The sequence below is a fragment of the Oncorhynchus masou genome, chromosome 24, assembly GCF_036934945.1.
Source record: "Oncorhynchus masou masou isolate Uvic2021 chromosome 24, UVic_Omas_1.1, whole genome shotgun sequence".
Taxonomy (NCBI): Eukaryota; Metazoa; Chordata; class Actinopteri; order Salmoniformes; family Salmonidae; genus Oncorhynchus; species Oncorhynchus masou.
The window spans coordinates 92,791,445-92,816,467 of record NC_088235.1 but is presented as its reverse complement, the minus strand read 5'-3'; the positions used below and the strand labels follow the sequence as shown (position 1 = coordinate 92,816,467).

At 41.9% G+C, this 25,023-nt stretch overlaps 1 protein-coding gene across 1 annotated transcript; it reads left to right on the top strand.

The window, feature by feature from the left end:
- Positions 1-14,011: 14,011 nt before the first annotated feature.
- On the top strand, positions 14,012-24,797 carry LOC135513042 (regulator of G-protein signaling 5-like). Its single transcript, XM_064935694.1, has 5 exons — positions 14,012-14,153; positions 16,649-16,762; positions 17,980-18,041; positions 22,568-22,734; positions 22,845-24,797. The coding sequence occupies exons 1-5, from the start codon at positions 14,110-14,112 to the stop codon at positions 23,004-23,006; spliced, it is 549 nt and encodes a 182-aa protein (XP_064791766.1). The 5' UTR covers positions 14,012-14,109; the 3' UTR covers positions 23,007-24,797.
- Positions 24,798-25,023: the final 226 nt, after the last annotated feature.

Below are 25,023 nucleotides of genomic sequence, written 5' to 3'. Positions count from 1 at the left end.
TCAGAAATACAGTGTAGACATTGTTAATGTTGTAAATGACTACTGTAGCTGGAAATGGCATAATTTTTATGGAATATCTACATAAGCCTACAGAGGGCCATTATCAGCAACCATCACTTCTATGTTCCAATGGCACATTGTGGTAGCTAATCCAAGTTCATTTGAAAAGGCTAAATGAGCATTAGAAAACCCTTTTGCAATTATGTTAGTACAGCTGAAAAATGTTGTCCTAATTAAAAAAGCAATAAAAATGGCCTTCTTTAGAATATTTGAGTATCTGGAGCATCAGCATTTGTGGGTTTGATTACAAGCTCAAAATGGCCAGAAACAAGTACCCACAAAACACCAGTCTAAACGTCAACAGTGAAGAGGCGACTCCAGGATGCTGGCCTTCTAGGCAGAGTTCCTTTGTCCAGTGTCTGTGTTCTTTTGCCTATCTTAATCTTTTATTTTATTGGTCAGTCTGAGATATGGATTTTTCTTTGCAACTCTGCCTGGAAGCCCATCATCCCGAAGTCGCCTCTTCACTGTTGACGTTGAGACTGGTGTTTTGCTGGTACAATTGAACTTAGCAGGATCAAATTCAACAACATCCTGTGAAATAGGAGCGCGCCAAATTCAAAATACAAAATTTAAAATTAAACATTCATGAAAATACAAGTGTCATACATGATTCTTTAGCTTAGAATCTTGGTAATCAAACCATCCGATTTACAATAGGCTTTACGTCGAAAGCATAGCATTCCATTATCTGAGGACAGCGCCCCACAACAACATTTTTTTCAAACCAGCACAGGCGTCACAAAATCATAAATAGCGATAAAATAAAATCACTTACCTTTGAAGATCTTCCTCTGTAGGCAATCCCAAGGGTCCCAACTACACAATGAATGGTCGGTTTGTTCGATAAAGTCCTTTATTTCCCAAAATGTCCGTTTAGTAGGTGTCATTGAGTTCAGTAATCCACCCGTTCAACACGCAGACAAAGAAGTCTGCATTTGTAATAATGACAATTACAACAATACTGAATGAACACTTATTTTATCTTAATATAATACATCAATAAAATCAATTAAGCCTCAAATAAATAATGATGTTTGATTGAATCCCCCAAGCTGACAAGGTGAAAATCTGTCGTTCTGTTCACTGTTCCTAGGCCGTGATTGAAAATAAGAATGTGTTCTTAACTGACTTACCTAGTTAAATAAATATTAAATAAAGGTGTAAAAAAATGTAAATACTGATTTGCGATTGGAATGAAAACATGAAATTGGCCTTAATTAATCGGCCATTCCAATTAATCGGCCGATCTCTAATATGCATATCCTAGCTTCTGGGCCTGAGTAACAGGCAGTTTACTTTGAGCATGTCAGACAGGCGGAAATTCAAGAAAGTAGACTGTGCGCTGAAAGGTTCATGAAGCTGCCAGTTGAGGACTTGTGAGAAGTCTGTTTTTTAGACTAGACACTATAATGTACTTGTCCTCTTGCTCAGTTGTGCACCGGGGTCTCCCACTCGTCTTGTTATTCTGGTTAGTGCCAATTTGCGCTGTTCTGTGAAGGGAGTAGTACACAGCGTTGTACGAGATCTTCAGTTTCTTGGCAATTTCTCGCATTGGATAGCCTTCATTTCTCAGAACAAGAATAGACTATCGAGTTTCAGAAGAAAGGTCTTTGTTTCAGGCCATTTTGAGCCTATAATCGAACCCACAAATGCTGATGCTCCAGATACTCAACTAGTCTAAAGAAGGCCAGATTTATTGCTTTTTTAAATTAGGACAACATTTTTCAGCTGTGCTAACATAATTGCAGTAAAATGGTTTTCTATTGATCAATTAGCCTTTTCAAATGATAAACTTGGATTAGTTAACACAACGTGCCATTGGAACACAGGAGTGATTGTTGCTGATAATGAGCCTCTGTAGGCCTATGTAGATATTCCATAAAAAAAATCTGCCATTTCCGGCTACAATAGTAATTTACAACATTAACAATGTCTACACAGTATTTTGGATCAATTTGATATTATTTTAATGGACAAAAAATGTGCTTCTCTTTCAAAAACAAGAACATTTCTAAGTGACCCCAAACTTTGAACAGTATTATATTTTAGATTTTAGATTCTTCAAAGTAACCATCCTTTGCATTGATGACAGCTTTGCGCACTCTTGGCATTCTCTCAACCTGCTTCATGGGGCAGTCACCTGGAATGCTTTGCAAGGTATGCCTTGTTAAATGTAAATTTGTGGAATTTCTTTCCTTAATGCGTTTGAGCCAATCAGTTGTGTTGTGACAAGGTAAGGGTGGTATACAGAAGATACCCCCCCATATGTTTTGTACACTGCTGCTACTCACTGTTTATTATCTATGCATAGTCACCTCACCCCTACCTACATGTACAAATTACCTCAACTAACCTGTACACCGCACACTGACTCGGTACCGATACCCCTGTATATAGCCCCGTTATTGTTATGTTATTGTGTTATTGATTTATCATTTTTTACTTTCGTTTATTTGGTAAATGTTTTTTTAACTCGTCTTGAACTGCACTGTTGGTTAAGGGCTTTTAAGTAAGCATTTCACGGTAAGCTCTACACTTACCGTCAAATAAAGTTTGATTTGACTGCTCTGGAGCAGGTTTTCATCGAGGATCTCTCTGTACTTTGCTTTGTTCATCTTTCCCTCGATACTGACTAGTTTCCCAGTCCCTGCTGCTGAAAAACATCCACACTGTCACGTTCTGACCTTAGTTCCTTTGTTTTGTCTTTTGTTTTAGTATGGTCAGGGCGTGAGTTGGGTGGTTTGTCTATGTTAGTTTGTCTATGATTTTCTATTTCTGTGTTTGGCCTGGTATGGTTCTCAATCAGAGGCAGTGGTCAAACAGCGGCCGAAATCGCAAGACTCCTGGACATGGGAGGAGAGTTTGGACGGCAAGGGACCCTGGGCACAGGCCTGAGAATATTGCCGCCCCAAGGCTGAGCTGGAGGCAGCGAAAGCCGAGGGGCGGTGGTATGAGGAGGCAGCACAGCTGGAAGCCCGAGAGGCAGCCCCCCCAAAAAATTTGGGGGGCACATGGGGAGTGTGGCTAAGTCAGGTAGGAGACCTGAATCAACTCCCCGTGCTTACCGTGGAGAGAGAGGGACCGGGCAGGTACCGTGTTATGCCGTGAGGTGCACGGTGTCCCCGGTGCGAGTGCATAGCCCGGTGCAGTACATTGCAGCACCTCGTATGGGCCGGGCAAGAGTGGGCATCGAGCCAGGTGCCATGAAGCCGGCTCAGCGCATCTGATATCCAGTGCGTCTCCTCGGGCCGGTGTACATGGCACCAGCCTTACGCATGGTGTCCCCGGTTCGCCAGCACAGTCCAGTGCGGGCTATTCCACCTCGCCGCACTGGCTTGGCTACGGGGAGCATTCAGCCAGGTAGGGTTGGGCAGGCTAGGTGCTCAAGACCTCCAGTGCGCCTCCACGGTCTGGTCTATCCGGTGCCGCCTCCATGCACCAGCCCTCCGGTGGCAGCCCCCCGCACCAGTCTGTCAGAAGGTGAATTCACCAATTTGTAAGTCGCTCTGGATAAGAGCGTCTGCTAAATGACTTAAATGTAATGTAATGTAATGTCTCTCAGTCTCCTTCTTACAGGTGCTCCCGCCTGTCCAGAGCTGCCAGAGCCTTCCTCCTGCCCAGCGCTGCCAGAGTCTCCCGTCTGTCCTGAGCTTCCAGAGACTCCTGTCTGTCCTGAGCTGCCAGAGTCTCCCGTCTGTCCTGAGCTGCCAGAGTCTCCCGTCTGTCCTGGGCTGCCAGAGTCTCCCGTTTGTCCTGGGCTGCCAGAGTCTCCCGTCTGTCCTGGGCTGCCAGAGTCTCCCATCTGTCCTGGGCTGCCAGAGTCTCCCGTCTGTCCTGAGCTGCCAGAGCCGCCAGTCTGTCCTGAGCTGCCAGAGCCACCAGTCTGTCCTCAGCTGCCAGAGCCGCCAGTCAGCCAGGAGCTGCCAGAGCAGTCAGTCAGCCAGGAGCTGCCAGAGCCGTCAGTCAGCCAGGAGCTGCCAGAGCAGTCAGTCAGCCAGGAGCTGCCAGAGCAGTCAGTCAGCCAGGAGCTGCCAGAATCTCCCTTCACTCCAGTGCTGCCGGAGTCTCCCGCATGTCCGGTGCTGCCGGAATCTCCCTTCCATTCGGGACCGTGGTCTGGGTCCTCAGTCTGAGGTCGGTGGCGAGGGTCGCCGCGTTAAAGAGGCCACGGAGGCGGGTAGAGAGGCGGAGAAGGACTATGGTGGAGTTGGGTCCACGTCCCGCGCCAGAGCCGCCACCGCCACCACCACCACCGCAGGCAGACACCCACCCAGACCCTCCCCTATAGGTTAAGGTTTTGCGGCCGGAGTCTGCACCTTTGGGGGCGGGGGGGTACTGTCACGTTCTGACCTTAGTTCCTTTGTTTTGTCTTTTGTCTTAGTATGGTCAGGACCTGAGTTGGGTGGGTTGTCTATGTTAGTTTGTCTATGATTTTCTATTTCTGTGTTTTGCCTGGTATGGTTGTCAATCGTTGTCCCTGATTGAGAACCATATTTAGGTAGCCTGTTTTCCATTGTGTTTTGTGGGTGGTTGTTTTCAGTCTTAGTGTGTCTACACCAGACAGAACTGTTCCGGTTGTTTCTTTGTTGTTTTGTTATTCAGTGTTCAGTTTACTTTATTAAAAAGATGAACACGTACAACGCTGCGCATTGGTCCTCACCTTCTTCCACCCAAGACAGCCGTTACACACACAGAATAATGTTGCTACCACCATGCTTCACCGTAGGGATGGTGCCAGGTTTCCTCCAGATGTGATGCTTGGCATTCAGGCCAGAGAGTTCAATATGGGTTTCATCAGACAAGAGAATATTGTTTCTCATGGTTTTAGTCCTTTAGGTGCATTTTGGCAAACTCCAAGCGGGCTGACATGTGCCTTTTACTGAGGAGAGGCTTCTCTACCATAAAGGCCTGATTGGTGGAGTGCTCCAGAGATAGTTGTCCTTCTGGATGGTTCTCCTATCTCCACAGAGGAATTCTGAAGCTTTGTCAGAGTTTGGCCGGGTGGCCAGCTCTAGGAAGGGTCTTGGTGGATCCAAACTGCTCGACACAATCCTGTCTCGAAGCTCTGTGGACAATTCCTCATGGCTTCGTTTTTGCTCTGTGGGACCTTATATAGACAGGTGTGATAGACAGGTGTGTGCCTTTCCAAATCATATACAATCAATAGAATTTACCACAGGTGGACTCCTGTCACGCCCTGGTCTTAGTATTTTGTGTTTTATTTATTTATTTGGTCAGGCCAGGGTGTGACATGGGTTTTGGTATGTGGTGTGTTTTGTCTTGGGGTTTTTCATAGGTATTGGGATTGTGGCTTAGTGGGGTTTTCTAGCTTAGTCTGTGGCTGTCTGAAGGGGTTCTCAATCAGAGGCAGGTGTTTATCGTTGTCTCTGATTGGGAACCATATTTAGGCAGCCATATTCTTTGAGTGGGTCGTGGGTGATTGTCCTTGTTTCTGTCTCTGTTACTTTGCACCAGTATAGGCTGTTTCGGTTTTCGTGTTAAGTTTCTTGTTTTGTAGTGTTTGTGTTTAGTTGTTTTTATTAAACATTAATCTAAATAGCCACGCCGCATTTTGGTCCGACTCTCCTTCACATGAAGAAAGCCGTTACAACTCCAATGAAGTTGTTGAAAGAACTCAAGGATGATCAATGGAAACAGGATGCACCTGAGCTCAATTTCTACTTACTTATGTAAATAAGATATTTCAGATTTTATTTGTAAACATTTCTAAAACCTGTTTTCACTTTGTCATTATTGGCTACTATGTGTAGATTGATGAGGGAAAAAAATAACTTCATACATTTTATAATAAGGCTGTAACGTGAAAAAGTCAAGGGCTCTGAGTACTTTCCCGAAGGCACTGTACATCTCTATAAAAATTATCTTATAGAGCCACTTAAAACCCTTTAGACTGACATCGTCCTTTCATTTGTGGTGGAAACTAAATTTTCTCTCAATGAGGATTCATTTATTTCTCTAAGGAGAGGAATGATAACTCACATATCTATTTATCTCCTGGCCTGTATTTAGCTTCGGGTACACTTGCATAATGGGAAAGAGAGAGAGGCATTGTAATTTAAAAGCAAATAATTTTAAGCAGGCGGGTTCTCCGGAAAAGCCTTTGCAAATAAACCTCCTTTATCTAAGCAATTTATGGTGCTGTGGGAAAAGCCATTTAATTTCCTCTCTCTTCTGGCCTGTGATAGCATTCTGGAGAAACATGACACCTTTGTAGGAATCCATGCAGGCCTGCCTGTCCTGGGTCAAGTCCAGTCCAGTTTGGAACAGTTTAAAAGTGTTGAGATCACTGGTTTAGATCACATGATCATGATCATCTTCATCTTTTTCAGTGACACGCCCTAACCTTAGAGAGCCTTTTTATGTCTCTATTTGGTTTGGTCAGGGTGTGATTTGGGTGGGCATTCTATGTTCTGTTTTCTATGTTTTTGTATTTCTATGGTTTTGCCGGGTATGGTTCTCAACCAGGGACAGCTGTCTATCGTTGTCTCTGATTGGGAATCATACATAGGCAGCCTTTTTCCCTTTTGTCTTGGGAAGTTGTCTTTGTTAGGGGCACTATAGCCTTTGTAAGCTTCACGGTCGTTTTTGTTATTTCTTGTTTTTGTTGGCGACATTAACAAATAAAAGAAAATGAACGCTCACGACGCTGCACCTTGGTCTCATTCCGACGACGGCCGTGACAGAACTTCCCACCACAAACGGACCAAGCGGCGTGGTAAGGGGGAGCAGCGTCTTCAGGAGGACTGGACATGGCAGGACATCCTGGACAGCAAAGGATCCTGGACATGGGAGGAGATCCTGGCCAGAAGGGATCGTCTTCCATGGGAACAGGTGGAAGCAGCTAGGAAAGCGGAGGCAGCGAGCGACCCGGTGTGCTACATCCCAGCTCCCCGCATCTGCCGGGCTAGGGTGAGCATCCAACCAGGACAGATGGTGCTGGCTCAGTGTGCCTGGTCTCCAGTGTGTCTCTTCAGCCCAGGATATCCTGCGCCGGCTCTGCGCACTGTGTCTCCGAAGCGTCTGCACAGCCCAGTGCGTCCTGTGCCAGCACCCAACATTTGCAGGGCGAAGAAAACCATCCAGTCAGGACGGGTTATGCAGGCTCTACGCTCGAGACCTCCAGTGCGCCTCCACGGCCCAGTGTATCTGGTGCCTCCGCCAAGAACCAAGCCTCCTGTGTGTCTCCCCAGCCTGGTTAATCCCTGTGGCAGCTCCATACACCAGGCTGCCCATACGTCTCCTCACTCCAGTGATGATCCATGGCACGAAGCCTCCAGTGATGATCCATGGCGCGAAGCCTCCAGTGACGATCCATGGCACAAAGCCTCCAGTGATGATCCATGGCACGAAGCCTCCAGTGATGATCCATGGCCCGAAGCCTCCAGTGAGGATCCATGGCACGAAGCCTCCAGTGAGGAGTCATGGCACGAAGCCTCCATCGACGCTCTCTTGTCCGGGACCCGCAGCGATGGTTCCCAGTCCGGGGCCCGCAGCGAGGGTTCCCAGTCCGGGGCCCGCAGCGAGGGTTCCCAGTCCGGGGCCCGCAGCGAGGGTTCCCAGTCCGGGGCCCGCAGCGAGGGTTCCCAGTCCGGGGCCCGCAGCGAGGGTCCCCAGTCCGGGGTCGACACGTATGTTTTTATTTATTCTATTACAGGAAATGTACTTTCAAACTGCAACATTTTCTCTTAGACTCATGGCAAAATGTGTAGAATAGCAAGAAAATACTCTAAAACAACAACATCTTCACTCGACCTCATTGCAAAATGACTAAAATAGCATGAGATTAGCTATAAAACTGCACATTTTTCTCTCTGCTTGGAAATTGCGGGTTTCCTTGCTAAACTGTGCTACACCGCTGGTGGAGATAGCATTGGAAATAACAACGTGATTCAGAGGAGTTGGGTTAAATCAAATCAAATTTATTTATATATAGCTGATATCTCAAAGTGCTGTACATAAACCCAGCCTAAAACCCCAAACAGCAAGCAATGCAGGTGTAGAAGCACGGTGGCTAGGAAAAACTCCCCAGAAAGGCCAAAACCTAGGGAGAAACCTAGAGAGGAACCAGGCTATGTGGGGTGGCCAGTCCTCTTCTGGCTGTGCCGGGTGGAGATTATAACAGAACATGGCCAAGATGTTCAAATGTTCAAAAATGACCAGCTAAATCCTTTCCTTTCCTTGGCATCCCATTTGGTTTCATTGATCAAGCCTAGTCTCCATTCCATTTGTTTCATTCATACAGCCTCCATAATGATGCTTGTTCTATGGTAATCTGCTTTATCAGCCTCTCTTGCTGTTGACCTTTGCCAAGGAGGAAGTAAAACGTCAGAGGGGCAGTCTGAGAGCCGCGCTAAGGCACTCAAGGAGTCATAACAAAGCACAGAGATTACAGCAGGATTGGTGCTCTGTGGTATTTTTGGAGAAATGTCAATGTGAGATTACACTCGCCTTCCTGTTTCGTCAAACACTCTGGCACCAGGAAGCCTGATATATTCTGATTTCCCAGGAAACCAGTGATTATGGCAAATACCATGGCTTATTGCACTTAAACGACCAAATAACAACATGATTAGTCATGTTAAGTGGAGATGGGAGATTTGAACGATTCTTTCATTTTTGGAAAAGGGTCTTAGAAATTATAACTGGACAACTTGTTCTTTCTTCAGATCCCTTAGAGGTTAGGTGATTATAGAAATAGTTCTATTGTGCTATACAATTTCCACGCAGGTGTTCTGCCTACTCTCTGAAGTGTGATTGGAATGGCATTCCAAATATTGTACCAAGATTAAAGTCAGATTTCATCCAAACTGAAATCAATAACGCGGTAATAAAACATATGCCCTCATTCACATGATGTAACCGAAGTTCAGATCCCCTGGTGCCAACATTACAGTTATTGAATATTCATCTTGGTGATAGAGCGTAATGTGAGGGTTGAAATACTTGGCCTCGCTTTACATTACGAGACCATGTATTTGCTAGTTTAACTAACTACCATGTAGTACATAGTTAATACATAGTTAATATGTAAAAACACCATTTGTAGTACCACTTATTCATTACGACCAAATAGTTAACGCATCTGGACCATTTTATAGAATCCTGTCTAATTGCTCTCCATATAAGCACAAACTGTATGTGAAATGACAACTAACAACAAAAACAATGACATCCCAGCCATTGGGGTTGCATGGCAGTGTTTTCCCTTGGCAGACTTTCTTTGGGTCATTACATCTCTAAGCTGAGCACAGAACATATGTCCATGGAACAAACAAACTGCCCGGCTGCCAACTGGTCCATGTTTATTTGAACTGCATTATAACGATCGTCTTTGGCAGTTTGGGCTTCCAGTAAAGTCTGTAATCAAAACAAAGCTTTTGTGGTTTTGTATGCTTACATGGTCTCTGATCCGTTACCACTGATGCTGCTGCCTAGAGCACACAAACACTTTCCAAACATGTTAGCTTTTGATGGAGCTGCCACTAACAAAGTTATTTTGCTTTTTTTTCTCAACCCCCCATCTGCCTGACACAGTGCTGCTGTTCCACTGAGGCGGTGCAAATTGGGGAAAATGTATTGTTTACCATGTCATCAAGATAAGACGAGCTGCTTAGTGCCCCTTTATGGTCCACTTGAAAACATGCCAATTTACCTCTCTTCGGTTTCCATTTCTACAAACAAATTATCTGTCAATAGTCCAATATGTCACTGTTGATGTCTGGGGGTCTACAGATTAGATCCATAGCCTACATGTTCTATAGACAACACAGCACACAAGGAGCAAAGACAAGTTAGCAAGTCTCAACGAATCTGGTCAAAATATTAATTCTTTGACCTTTGTTTTGGTAACTCAGGGGAAAACGTTATCAAGAAAGTTTGATATTTCAGTAGAACAATGTTAAGGCCCTTGTTTATGTAACTGGTGTGGTCCTGGTTTGTCTGGGACAGGAACGGCACCTTCTCCTATTCAGGAAACTGGCCTCTGTTTTCTGTGCTCTCTCCAAATATCCCTCCCTGCCAAGCAGCCTGGTCTCTATAGCATGGCTACCGGCTGTAAATCATGTTCCGTCGACCAGAGAATGGTATTGTTTTAGTTCCTGTCTTGGATCCTATTCAGAGATGCTCTCCAGCATCTCCGAGCCAAATGAAGGGTTCTCTTTTTTTCTTTGTACACAGAATGTTCTTCAGACAGTAGAAGGATCAGACTGTATGTCATGTTTACTTGTTCTTTGAGTATCATGAGTGTGTAATTGCAATTTTCCAAGCTTGTTCATCATTTGTTTTTGACATTTGTTGTATTTTCTTCCCCCATGTTCTTCTCAGAGGATTCCTCACATCAGATTTGGAGGGATTGTTTACTTTCAATGTACTGTAAACATGCAGATGAAGCATAAATGGTACTAAGGAACTGATTTACTGCATCATGGTAATATGTTCAAAGCAACTAACGGTTAACATTTATTGAATATATGTTGGACTTGTGGCAATTTAACCTCTAAAATGCCAGCACCATGATCCAACCAACCATGCTGATGTCAGCCATGGTTACTGTGTGAGAAGTTGTCAGAAGTTACATTTTTTATTTTTATTTAACCTTTATTTAACTAGGCAAGTCAGTTAAGAACAAATACTTATTTACAATGACGGCCTACCAAAAGGCAAAAGGCTTCCTGCGGGGACAGGGCCTGGGCTTAAAACTTGTGTCTAGTTTGAGAAACAGACGCCTCACAAGTCCTCAACTGGCAGCTTCATTAAATAGTACCCGCAAAACACCAATCTCATTGTCAACGTGAAGAGGCGACTCCGAGATGCTGGCCTTCTAGGCAGAGTTGCAAAGATAAAGCCATATCTCAGACTGGCCAATAAAATGAAAAGATTACAGGAATACAGGAGTGATGGTTGCTGATAATAGGCCTCTGTACGCCTATGTAGATATTCCATAAAAAAATCTGCCGTTTCCAGCTACAAGTGAAGTGGTTCTCAATCAGAGGCAGGTGTTTATTGTTGTCTCTGATTGGGAAACATATTTAGGCAGCCATATTCTTTGAGTGTTTTGTGGGTGATTGTCCTTATGTCCTTATTTCTATTGTGTGTTAGTTTGCACCAGTATTAGGCTGTTTTGGTTTTCGTGTATCGTTTACTGTTTTTGTATTTGATTCATGTTTACTTCGTTTTCATTAAACATGGATCGCAATAGCCACGCCGCATTTTGGTCCGACTCTCTTTCGCATATAGAAAACCGTTACAGTTCCCTTTGTTTTTTTGAGCAGTGTATTAAGCACATACCAGTTCCTGTAAGTGACTCTTAAAGTACTGAATAAGTTGGCTGAGTGAGCATTTGGAAAGAAATCCCTCTCAAAATCTGGGTGAGGCCCAGGTCTTTTGGACGTCTTTTTTTGGTCCTGTCCTGACCAGCCATTTTTTTTTCTTTGGTGCGGTCCGGACCATCCTTGATTTCAAACTCCACAGACGGGACTCCCTAAAAACACGGCACTTCGATAGATGTTACTTTTCGTAGCAGGCTAGGAGAGCGTTTTCAGAACATAGACATCTAGATTTGGTTTAGATTTGGTGCGGTGCGGGCTTTAGTTCAACGTCCACAGTCGTCGGTCCGGCCTATATGTGGTCCAAACATAGACATCTATAATTGGTGCAGATTTGGTCCTGATTGCACCAAATATGAACCAATCATAGACATCTATGTTTCACAAGTTTGGACAGTACAGTAGAGGCTCTCAAACCTCTCCATGGGGACCCCAGGCAGTTCCACAAAAAAAGAGAAAGTATTTTTAACATTCAATTAGACCTGAAAATGAACCTGATTTCCATAGCCAAATATACCTAGCTAGCTAGCTTCCTTTGCTTGTAGTTTGCTTCTCATCCAACTGGTGTTAGCTAGCTACAGCTGCTGTTGTGCAGCAACCAAATGGCTGGTCCTGGTTTTAGAACTCTGTGATTTATTTGAAAAGATGTTAGCATTGTCAAAAATGCTCCAAAAAGGTAGCACATAGTTGGTTCTTAATGGACAGAAATGAGTCCAATGGTCCCTTTATGGACGCTATAGTCTTGTTTTTATCCAACGTTTAGAAGTTGAGCTAGGAGGTAGGAGCAGAAAATAATCTGAAAGCTCAATTGCTAACAACCCTTTAAAAAAATCTGGAATGTGGTTTTCGGGAATGGCTGGACGGCTCATGACGAGATGCGGGGAGTGTGTTGTGTACCTCCAGTCAAGTTGATTTGCAAATTTTCATAAAGGTTGGTGTCATATTGGCTTAAGCATGATGGTAGGGAGAATTTAATTTAACATTGAGCTTCAACCAATGCCTATACTATTGTGGGGGCTAATAATGTACATTTTAAGGCTTCAAGTTCAAGCCTCTGTCTACTGAGAGTAGTTCATGACAGAGTTGGCATGGGAAAGTCAACCTCCAAAGTGAACAAGCCTTTTTTGCATTACTGTGCATTAGTAGCAATGGCTATCAGCTATATGGGAATGGGAACTTAACATCCCAAGTTCAAACCTCAGTCTACGAGTGCCAAAGAAAGCTGGAGAGTGTGGGTGTGGCCTTTATGTCTACGCATACAATTACTTGTCAATGGGGAAATGCAATCACTGTTTACTATTGTCTTCTTGATTACAACATTGTCAGGTACCTTTGTCACACTGTCTAATCAACACAATGTTGCAAACAATTCAACACACAACTACTTTACATTGTTATATTTCCATAATTTTATGAACTTCTTCTAACATGAGGTCCAGTCCTCTTGTAATAATTGTATATGAACAAAAACTCACTGTCTCTAACTCCCATATGGATTAGAAGGTTTGGTCTTTCACCTTGTTTTCTTAAATGGCTGTAGATGGGATATCTGTGACTAAACGTTTCCTATTTATAGCTAATGATGTTTGCTTTGTGTGATGGTTGAAAAGGCATAGCATACATTGCACAAATAGTTCATGTTTATCTGAAAACATGTTTCTCCAGCTCCACTGGAGTTTGGGCGAGTCCTGGGACCCCCTGTCTGCAGTCTATACTCAAACTTGAATTCACAACTGTTTTTTCTAATTGAGAAAGGTAATCAAAAGGAATTGGAACACTTTATTTAAAGGTCCATAATAAATCATATATAAGGCATTTACAGTTTGCTCATCATTTATTAAATCATTACGCCAACATTTGTAAATATTAGTCTGTTAATTATTCACACATATATATATTTCCTTAAACATCCTGTTTTGTGTGATAATTGTTTTACCAGGTACCACAGGAATGTCTAGCAATGGCATGCCAGTCTTTCATCTTTCTCTATTTATAAAGTATAGATAGAGTTCACTTTCAATTAGGGACTGCAAAAATACTTTACTAATGATTAGTAAATGGTTTATAAACGTGGGAGTAATTATTAATAAATGGTGAACACAATTTATAAATGCCTTTTTGTTATTAAGGACCCTTTAAATAAAGTTTTACTAAAGTGATCTTGATTTGCGTGTTAATAAAAGGGATACTTTTGGATTTTGGCAATGAGTCAGATGAACTCGTGGATATACTTTTCATGTCTCTGTGTCCAGTATGAAGGAAGTTAGAATTGGCTCGAGGAATTACATCTAATAGAGTTAGTACAATGAATGGAAGTCTATGGGTATCTACTAGCATGTATTTATCTAATAAATTACTTAACAAATGTATCTTTCACCACTTGATCAGTGGCTGAGTTCAGTGCAACTTTTTTATCTTTGTAAATGTAAATATCTGATCACAGATCTGTGGTTAGGGATTAACCTCTACTTCCAGCCATACCAGTTCTAGCAGACCACTTCTCATGCAGTCGACCCTGACTCCTCTGCCTGCAGTCGCAGACATCCGTTTCATTGGCTAATGCTCTTGTCCCAAAGCCAATAGGCTCTCTGTATATAAACTCCCCAAGAGTGCTGAAGGACAAAGTCAAAAAGAAAAGGGACTCTGAATCTTACGGTGGTGGACTCACTCAACAAAACATCAAAAAGGAAAACTTAATAAAATGTGTAAAGGATTAGCTGCGTTGCCCCAAACATGTCGGATAAGGTGAGATACCAAAAGCAGTATGCTCTTCTGTTTCTCTGAAAGGGTAATCTCTCCTATTTTTGCCTGAAATAAGCCCAGAGAAATTACATTCAAAACATTTATGAGTTGATTTCTTAGTCAGAAACTGTTTGACCTATATTCAAAATCTGATTTCTGTATTTCTAGTTTTTTTTTCTCATTTTGTAAAAATGCTGAGATGTTTTTAGTATGGTTTAAATTATTGAAAGATGCTTTATGGTAATCTCGATTATTGTGAATATTGTATGCTCTTCATTTTAAGACAAGTGGTAAGTTTAAAGTTGATTTAAATACTTGATCAAACATTTTTAACTGTCCAAAAAGTTACACATTTCCAGTTGCAGATATAAATGGTATTGTTTCATGATCCTAATACCTGAAGGATAGCATTATGCTGACACTACTCCCATTTGCAGCACCAACTCAGCTGCAGGTCAATTGCATCCACATGCAAGACAGGAATATTTAGCCAAGCTGAAAAGCAAAACAGAGGTTCACTATCTGCTCTTTGTCATCCTCTGATCATGAATTTATAAGACAGCATAAGCAGCCAAATGGGAAAGTGGAATCAGTATGATATACTGCACTGCCCTATTCCAGTTTAATGGGTTGATTAATATAGTATTCATGCATATGATGTATACTTCTATATTGAGTTATGGATTTCCTAAATCAGACTATTATCTGGAGAGGTATTTTCTGAAATAGTAGGAAGTTCATAAATAACTTATGGCAATAACACAGGGCTGTTTTTCAAACAGGCATTCCCTGAAAGCCGCTCATCAGTCAAACAATTAGAACAGTTACCAGTTGATCAAAAACCCAACATTTAAGATGCAGTATATTATCCTTTTCATGGGGGATTTATTTTTTAATTAGACATCGTTACTTGGAGATGTCCTAAAAAAAGTTACCTAGACCAATGCTACTAACACGTCTAAAAATCGTAACACATTATTTTCTTCTTCATGTGGGCTATCCTGATTTAAAACTTCAATGCCCTGAACTCCTGGGCAATCTCTTAATTACAGCTCTGGTTAGAATGAATCTTCTGTAGAAACCCATGGAAATGTGTGGTCTGTCGTAGTTAGGGTTGAAAATTCCTGGAACTTTCAATTAAATTCCTGGGTTTTCCAGAAATTGCATTTGAAAGATCCCGGAGATAGGAGGAAATAAGCAGGATATCTGGAATCCTCCAACCAGGATTTCTGGAAAACCAGGGATTTGATTGAAAGTTCCTGGAATTTTGCAACCCTACCTGGGATCTATACTCTTAGAAAAATGGTGCTATCTAGAACCTAAAAGGGTTCTTTGGCAGTCCCCATAGGAGAGCCCTTTGAAGAACCCTTTTTGGTTCCAGGTAGAACCCTATTGGGTTCCATGTAGAACTCTTTCACCAGAGGGTTCTACGTGGAACCCAAAATATTCTACCTGGAACCAAAAAGGGTTATATTTGGAACTAAAAAGGGTTCCTCCTATGGGGACTGCCAAAGATCCCTTTTGGAACCCTTTTTTTCTAAGAGTGTAGATGTAGTTGGGTGTCATCCCCGGTCAGGAACAACAAGGTCTGTCTTGCTAACAAGAGGCTGCACGTGTGTCTGCATGTGTAGCTGTGGTTTTAGTTTAGCCCATCTATTGATCGCTGACTATATGGATCGATGAAAGTAAAAAAGAGGAATCAACTACGTGCGGCTCACCACGTCATAAATTATTGATCAGACTTTGTTTTGTTTCGTTGTCTCTGCTGTTTTTCTAACCTGAGTAATGGGAGCAGTAGATAATGATAAAGGTGGGTAATTCTATTCAAAGTATTTTTGGTTTACTCACTTAAATGTCCTCTTTGTAAAAAAATAAATGTTTGATTATTGCCTTTTTGCAAATGGCAAGTAAAATTGTTAGTGTGTTATTGTGTCCACAAAATATTTTGGATGGCTTAGAAGTGGCTTAGAAGTGGATCTTTTGATTATTATGATTAATAGTTAACATAATAAGCTGATTGAAGATGAAAATGAAAGTTATATTATGAAAATGACATAACCTTTTAGCCCTTAAATACGTTATGGTTACATTATAGTGTAATCTAACTCCTGACACTGTGCCATTGAAAACAAAAGCTACATCACAGGACCTCTACTAATGGGTCTGATTCATCTGAGGATGTGTTTGTATTATCCTGGGTCTGAAAGGGTACATTTAAGATCCAAATAAATTAATGTGAAGGCCTAGTTTATGATTAGTCCCTCCTTTTTGAGGTTTGGTATGTATTTTGCTCTGTTGCTGATTGCTGTTCAACTTGTATTATATTGAACTTGATTGATTAGTTATAGCTATCTGTGTCTCACTTTTTCTGAATACAATCTGCATTAGCCAAAGTCATTACTAGTGTTACTACTGTTCTAACTCATGAATGTGTGCCATTTAAAACATTACAGCATGCTCCTAAATGGCCTTATTTCCTCATGACTTTCCTTTCTTAGGGCTAAAGAGATCAAGTCTAAGTTGGGGGTTCTCCTCCAGAAGCCTGAGAATGGCATAGACCTGATCATCCCATACCCAGAGAAACAAGAGAAGAAGCCAGAGAAGCTTCAGAAGTGAGTAGCACAGACAGTCCTCGCACACACAAAGATTAACAGGAACGTATTCTCTCTCGCGTGAGTGCGTGAACACACCTTATCGCAACATGGTCTGTCAGTTATATCCCTGACTCAGATTCAGTAAATTTTCAAGTGATAATTTTACTTCAAGTGCTCCTCAATGGAGTGAAACGTTTAGGCCTTACTCTACTTCAAACAGTGTAAAATAGACAATTGTAAATTGCTTCCATGATTTACTGCTTGGCTTTCATCTCCAGATCTCACTTAGAAAGAGAGGGAGAGCCGTTCTCCATGCCTGTGGAATGTCAGTATGCACGTTAGCCTCATAATTGATAGCCGTGCATGGACAGAGACCATTGCATGTACTGTATCAAATGAAGAGTTCAAAGGTTGAGACATCTCCATCCCAGGCACTGGAACTGACCAGACCAAGATAATGGTTGTTATCACAAAAATGTATATACTGTACTATATGTGTTCAGTCTCTGCAGTTTATCATGCACTACCTTCTACAGGGAAATAATCAGTTGTATGTATGATTACAGAAAGTGAGTGTTGAAGGAAGAGGAGAAAGAGAATGCAGGGGAGAGAGAATGAGGGGTAGAGAACATCCTGTGAAGTGTCACAGTGATGTTTACATGTTAAATCATTTCCAAATTGACCATAAAAGCATTGCATACTGCAGGCTGTGTCTTCCACTTAATTGTGTAACCTCTTAGATAATGGATGTTTGCAAGCTATTTCCCCCACTAGCTCAGTAGAACAGCCATCAATAAAGATGAGATGCTGAAGGGCTCTCTCTCTGACTAGTGTGTGTGCGTATGCGTGTGCGTGCGTGTGTGCGCGTGCACGTGTGCGTGTGTTAGGGGGAGGGCAATCAAGGACCTCAATGACCTTACATGGAGCAGTATGAAGAAGCTGTGAGTGACAAACTTCTGACCCTGGGGTTGAAACACTCCGAGTGGGATTCTCTGAATCCAGCTGTTAACAACATGGCCTTCTGATAATGGGCTAACTTGGTGAAGATGCATAGGCAGGAAATATAGTCCAATCAAAGGCTAATATTGTTTGGGCTTTCCAGTAGATACGTAAGTTCTTCTCCTTCTTTGGTTAGTAAGGACTGACCGTGCTCATTTGCTTGTCTCATGTTAAATCAAGTTTACGGTGATTGACTATAATATGTGAGTGTTGTATTGTGTTTGTGTGTTGTACAGGCCCATTCCTGAGGAGGCCTCTCAGTGGCGTGAGTCCCTGGACCATGTGCTGACCAACAGTTGTGAGTATGCCCAGATCTACAGGCATGTGCACACAAACACACACACACACACAACAAATAAGTCCTTACGAAAAGCCATGAGGTCTTGTGTAAAACGATGTTTCTTCACCCCGTCGTATTGAACTTTACGAGTCATGCCAAATACAGAGCAGACAGACTAGTATAAGATTACAGTAACTTTGATGGTATTCACTCTTGTTATCCAGATCCAGAGAAGTAACATTTCATAATCCATCTGTGGGCATAATGTCTATATTGTGTAATAAATTAAACCTGCGTCTAGAATTAAACAGCTGTTAAATATGCCTTCCTCAAAGGCCTGGTCTAAATGTTCCAGTGTGTGCGTGTGCGTGTGCGTGTGTGCGTGTGTGCGTGCGTGTGTGCGTGTGTGTGTGTGTGCGTGCGTGCGTGCGTGCGTGCGTGCGTGTGTGTGTGTGTGTGTGTGAATGCCAGGAATCTCTCCTTACTCATAACATACAGTGCATTCTGTAACTATTCTAACCCATTGACTTTTTCTACATTTCGTTACATTACAAACTTATTTTAAAATTGATTAAGAAAAAATAATAGTTATTTTTCCCCCTCATCAATCTACACACAATACCCCATAATGGCAACCCCAAAAACGTTTTTTTAGAATTTTTGGAAAATGTATAAAAATAGACCCTTTACTAAGTACTTTGTTGAAGCACCTTCGGCAGCAATTACAGCCTTGGGTCTTCTTGGTTATAACGCTACAAGCAGTGTTTGGGGAGTTTCTCCCATTCTTCTCTGCAGATCCTCTCAAGCCTTGTCAGGTTGGATGGGAAGTGTCGCTGTACAGCTATTTTCAGGTCTTGATTGGGTTCAAGTCCAGGCTCTGGCTGGGCCACTCAAGGACATTCAGGTCACTCCTGCGTTGTCTTGGCAGTGTGCTTAGGGTTGTTGTCCTGTTGGAAGGTGAACCTTCACCACAGTCTGAGCCCCTGAGCTCTCTGGAGCAGGTTTTCATCAAGGATCTCTCTATACTTCCATCTTTCCCTCGATCCTGACAAGTCTCCCAGTCCCCCCCACTCAAAAATATCCCCACAGCATGATGTAGCCACCACCATGCTTCACCGTAGGGATGGTGCCAGGTATCCTCCAGAAGTGATGCTTGGCATTCAGGCCAAAGAACTCAATATCGGTTTCATCAGACCAGACAATCTTGTTTCACATGTTCTGAGAGTCCATTAGGTGCCCTTTGGAAAACTCCAAGTGGGATGTCATGTGCCTTTTACTGAGGAGTACCTTCCATTTGGCCACTCTACCATAAAGGCCTGATTGGTGGAGTGCTGCAGAGATGGTTGTCCTTCTGGAAGTTTCTCCCATCTCCACAGAGGACCTCTGGAGCTCTGTCAGAGTGACCATCGGGTTCTAAGTCACCTCCCTGACCAAGGCCCTTCTCCCCGATTGCTCAGTTTGGCTGGGCGGCCAGCTCTAGGAAGAGTTTTGGTGGTTCCAAACTTCTTCCATTTAGAAATTATGGAGGCCACTGTGCCTTGACACAATCCTGTCTCGGAGCTCTACGGAGGCTTCCTTCGACCTCATGGCTTGGTTTTTGCTCTGACATGCACTGTCGACTGTGGGACTGTATATAGACCAGTGTGTGCCTTTCCAAATCGTGTCCAATCAATTGCATTTACCACAGGTGGACTCCAATTAAGTTGTAGAAACATCTCAAGGATGATCAATGGAAACAGGATGCACCTGAGCTCAATTTTGAATCTCAAAGCTAAGGGTCTGAATGAATGAACATATATATACCTGTATACATACATTATATTACATTTGTAAAACTTCCTAAAAACCTGTTTTCACTTTGTCATTATGTGGTATTGTGTGTAGAATGATGAGGAAAAACATTTATTTAATCAATTTTAGAGTAAGGCTGTAATGTAACAAAATGTGGAAAAAGTGGGTCTGAATACTTTCCGAATGCACTGTACATGTGTAAATCATATATTCATCTGGGATCAGATATGTACAGTGCTTACGTACATAAATACATGATTTAGTGGGTTGTAATGGTTCCACATGCTTTGATCTTAGTGTATGGTAGTAGCCTACACACACACACACACACACACACACACACACACACACACACACACACACACACACACACACACAACCATCAGATTAACCCAGTGGTGCAACTCCTCTGAGCAGCCCCATCAGTCTCCGCTCCAGCAAAACTCATAGCTTGTAGAGTAGCTATAAGAGGTTAGGGATGTTATTGTAACATCCCAAGATAGAGCTCAGCTCAAAATTAAAGTGATTAATTACCCGGGAACTGGAAACTGCTGTGCTCTGATTGTCTAATGAAGAACTTTGACATTAATAGTTCAGTTAATATGGATTCCCCCTGAGTTTCCCTCATGGGGTTTAAATAGGTGTTGTTCAATGTTCCATATTTATTCTCAACCAAATGCTTTACTGTATTACTGTAAACACTCATACAGCCACATCACTTACTCTAAAGTGTTACGTTCCACCAAGACAAACTCAAAATGTCACTCACAACAAAGGGACATAACAAAAAAATGATTGACAAAGAGAAAGGCATTCAAAAGGGGTTCTGAAAGACACCCACCATGGATGCCCACTTGGATTGCCTCCGGAAAGACCAACTGAAAGAAAAACCCACAACAACTTAGGGTAGAGAGTGAAAACAATATGGAGCAAAACAAACATGGGAAACACCAAAACTCTGGCTTCTTTCAAACTTAAATAAGGTGTGCTCGAAATCGCATCACAGCTGACATAAAGTGCAGCTCTCCCCAACATCTCTCATGCTCAACTGGAGCACTCGGCCAGCCACTCCTGAATAGCACCTGGGCCAACACAGGTGAAACACCTTCCTACTAACGAGATGGAAACCAGCACAGATATAACACATACTGACTGACAAGGTGACACCAATGTGGTCTAGACCCACAATCTGAAATATTTACAAAATAATCAAATTTACATTTATTTAAATGAAAAGAAATACCTTGCAGGCAACCTGTCTATTCCATAAAGACTCAGGTTGGGGGTATACCAGGCTTACATAAGCCTCCCCTTACAACTACCAAGATCACTCTGCCAAAGAAGCCAAAACCAGGAATTTAAATTCCCTCTGCCCCTCCTTGGGACATACCGCTTTCGAAATGACAAATAAGCCACATACTGTAACTGGTGTTAAATGCAAAAGGCATAGGCCTAGTTCAAAATCCTTAATCACATATTAGTGTTAAGCAAACAATCATAATCAGAACTCATTCATAAAGGAACTTCCAAATTTTATTCACAATTCACACTCATTCATAATATTGGCGTCCTGCTGGAAGGCCATGAAGGCACCCGCGCGAACACACATAACTTATACAAAACAGGTACTCTGGCAAAAGCAACTAACAACAGGCTGTAAAATATCTAGGTAGCTAGCTACCTCCTCATTTGACTCAAGACTAAGCTACTATCTTGCATTCAGGCAACCAAGCTAGCTAGCTACACTTCAAACTCTAGTCCTCTGGGGATATCAGAAAATGTTAGCTAGCTAGCTAGCATTTAGGTTAGCTTACTTATTTAACTAGCTAGCTAGAGAAAAACGTAACCACCAAGTCATGTAAAATGTGTCAAATATTCGATTTCCTCACATCCGCTAGCTAAATTGCTTTCTCAAACAGGTTTCCACTTATTGGTTCCTCAGTTTCCCCGTTGCCCCTCTGGCGCCAAAATCTAAATGAACATAGGACCTTTGAACCACTACCTGAGTGTTCCTTCATTTGCTAAATTGTATAAATTTTTGTTTGTGACATTGGAGGGAGTGGTTAACAAAACAAATAATTTCCTAATGTTTGTTTTGCAGTTTCAGGTTTTAAAAAATCATTTGTTTGTTCTCCAAAACTTCTCTTGAAAATGTTTATGGCCGCCATGCACTTCCTGTGCATTTTAATTTAGACATGAAGTGCTTCCTGTGTGGCAATGATACATGTACAGTTTCTTTTCACATTCAATGTGGGAATTCTGCCTGGGACCCACAAGCAACAAATAACCTTTACTTTAAAGTGTACACTAAAGAACATTTGGCACAGATGAGGAGTTCCAAGAACTAACCATCAAACAATCACATTTGATGGAAATAAATAAAGTGTACTGGCTGAATCTGGATGCTGGTTATTTATTTATATATAGTCAGGCCCAGTATAATGTTCTCTTTTCAGCAAACACTTTTATACAAAATGACTCACAGCAACATATATTGAGGATTAGCGGGCCATATAAGAATCCAACCTAAACTCTGCTGTTGTAAACACTGTGCTACTGTACCAACCACATAAGCTATCAGAGCTAGTCCTATCACATCATCTAACAGTTTAAAACAGAGGCACAGTGGCAGTTTGTCTCTGGAATTCAGGTCTCATGGGAGATGTTAGAGGATTGGAGAAATGCTCTCTGTGTGGCAGGAAAATATGGGACCACTTGTTCTCTCTCTCTCCATCTATCTCTTTATCTCCAAGATGGCCTGGCCATGTTCCGTAGCTTCCTGCGCTCTGAATTCAGTGAGGAGAACATTGAGTTCTGGGTGGCTTGCGAGGACTTCAAGAAGACCAAGTCTCCCATGAAGATGGCTGTGAAGGCCAGGAAGATCTATGAGGACTTCATCCAGACCGAGGGACCCAGAGAGGTGACAAAAAATGTGGCCATCAAATCTGTTGTTGTATTTGTTGTGGAAGCCCAGACTTACCTTTGCCTGCCTTTCTGTGTCTCTTTCTCGCTCTCTCTTCCTCCCTCCAGGTGAACATTGATCATTACACCAAGGATGTGACCCTGAGGAACCTGGTTGATCTTTCCCCTGTCACCTTTGACCTGGCCCAGAAGAGAATTTATGCTCTGATGGAGAAGGACTCCTTTGGCCGCTTCCTGAGATCTGAGCAGTACCAGGAGCTGGTCAAATAAGGAGATGATCACAGAATAAGGGTCAATTCCAAATAATAACCAATTGGATGTCATTTGAAGTGGATGGAATTAGGCCTTTTTTAAATAATTTGATGCAATTGACACAAGCGAGACTGCAGTCTTCATAACTAAGGGCCATCATAAAGATTTATCTCATTCTATACCAACTTAAATATATATTTCAAATTACTTCTATATTTGTCTTATCTACCTGCAGCCAATCAAAATGTCACATGTCAATTCAAAAAGTAGAGTGTGGAACATGCATCATGACAGTATTTGTTCAATGATAGACAAACTAAGCAACAATCAATTAAACAGTGATTTAAACAAATACATTGGAAAATCACAATCTCTTGGGAAGATTTACCAAAGGTCATAAATATTGCAGACAAAATCTCTCGCAATCATTTTGTCCCATAGTCTAAATAAAAAGGAAGATCCTAGACAGACAAATAGACACACCATATTTGTACATCATAGCTTTCCCAGAAAAAAAACTGAAGTGGCTTTCAGAGTTTCTGGAGAGAACAATCTGACCTCTGCCTTGAGACTCTTAGTGACACATCCAGTACCCATCAAGTGTTCTAAATAGGGGAGAACGGGTGAGGGACTTGGCCACACTAGCGTTCACACAGCCAAGTGATAAACAGTTTAAAAACAACAGATATAGAGACCAAGTGTCTTGAGTAGCTGTGAGTTGGCTCCAACATGCTCTCAGGCCATCCTTGGGATCAGTGGTAGGCAGTTTGTTCAGTGGTTCACGGGCCACTGCGTTGTAAGTTGCTAAAATGGGAATACCAAGTAGGGGTGGATCTCAGAAAAGAAAATAACTCAGTATTTTCTCCAGATAATTATTTTTTACCCATTTGAACTAAGTAGGCATAAATTATTCCATCTTAGGTCATTTCAGCCATTCATTTTACCTACAGATGGTCATGAAGCAAAGGAGATGAGGAAAGGACACGCAATACAATAACATTTTAATGTTTAGGGACTTTACTAACCTAACCGTAGAGAAAGATATGCACTCCATTATTGACTAACTAATCTTATCCGGTATTTCAATACAGCTTTCAGCATTTCTGTTTGTCACTAACCATTCACTATAATAACTAGCTTTCACACCTTTTATAGTCAGAGAAGTATATGGTTTTGAGGGTGGAGGTCTTTGGTTATGCAAAGGTTCTCTCAGTCCCATGTAGCAATAATATATCACTACCTTACAGTGTGTTTTTATAATGCTCTTCTGTGTTTTTATGTATTTAAGAAGTGCAGCTGTCATAGCCATATCATTGAAGTACTATTACACAAATACTCAATACCTTAATAAGTCCTTATTGTTACCCAATACAGTATTATTTGACTTTCTGCAACACTGCAGGTCAGGAGTTGACAATTGTGGTCATTTCAATTAACTAATTTTCCCATTTATTTTCACTTGAAGCTAAAGTGACAAAATGTTAGATCACATACTTTGTAATCACTTGACATCATATAGTAATTTAAAGTTTAGTAACAATACCAACACAAAAAACATGTTTCTAAAGTGTCATTGATAAGGGTATCCAGTTGCATAGATTGGCCAATCTACTGCTATTGCCCAAGGTGTCATGCCTTTAGTGAAAACACTTGATGAAAACATCAGTAAGGACTTATGTGGTGCTAAGTTAATATCTGACTCATACAGTCTGTGCATGTATTATTTGTAGTCACCCACATAAAAGGCATCAATACATTAAATTCCTGAAGATGTATTTATTTTCTCTGTAAATACAGTATCTACCAGTATTTAGTAGTATTTGTGTTGATTAAGTTATTCATGACTACCCCATTGGAATGAATGGGAGTTGTGGCCAAGAGAGCACCAGGGTCCAGGAGTATCTAGGTGAGGTCTGTCTTTTCATTGTCATAAAAGAGAAAACATCAGACTATCTATTGTCACTCTGTTTTTATTATCCAATATCGGAGGATTTTTTTCCCCTTTTTGTGATCACAAGTTTATCATTAAACTGAA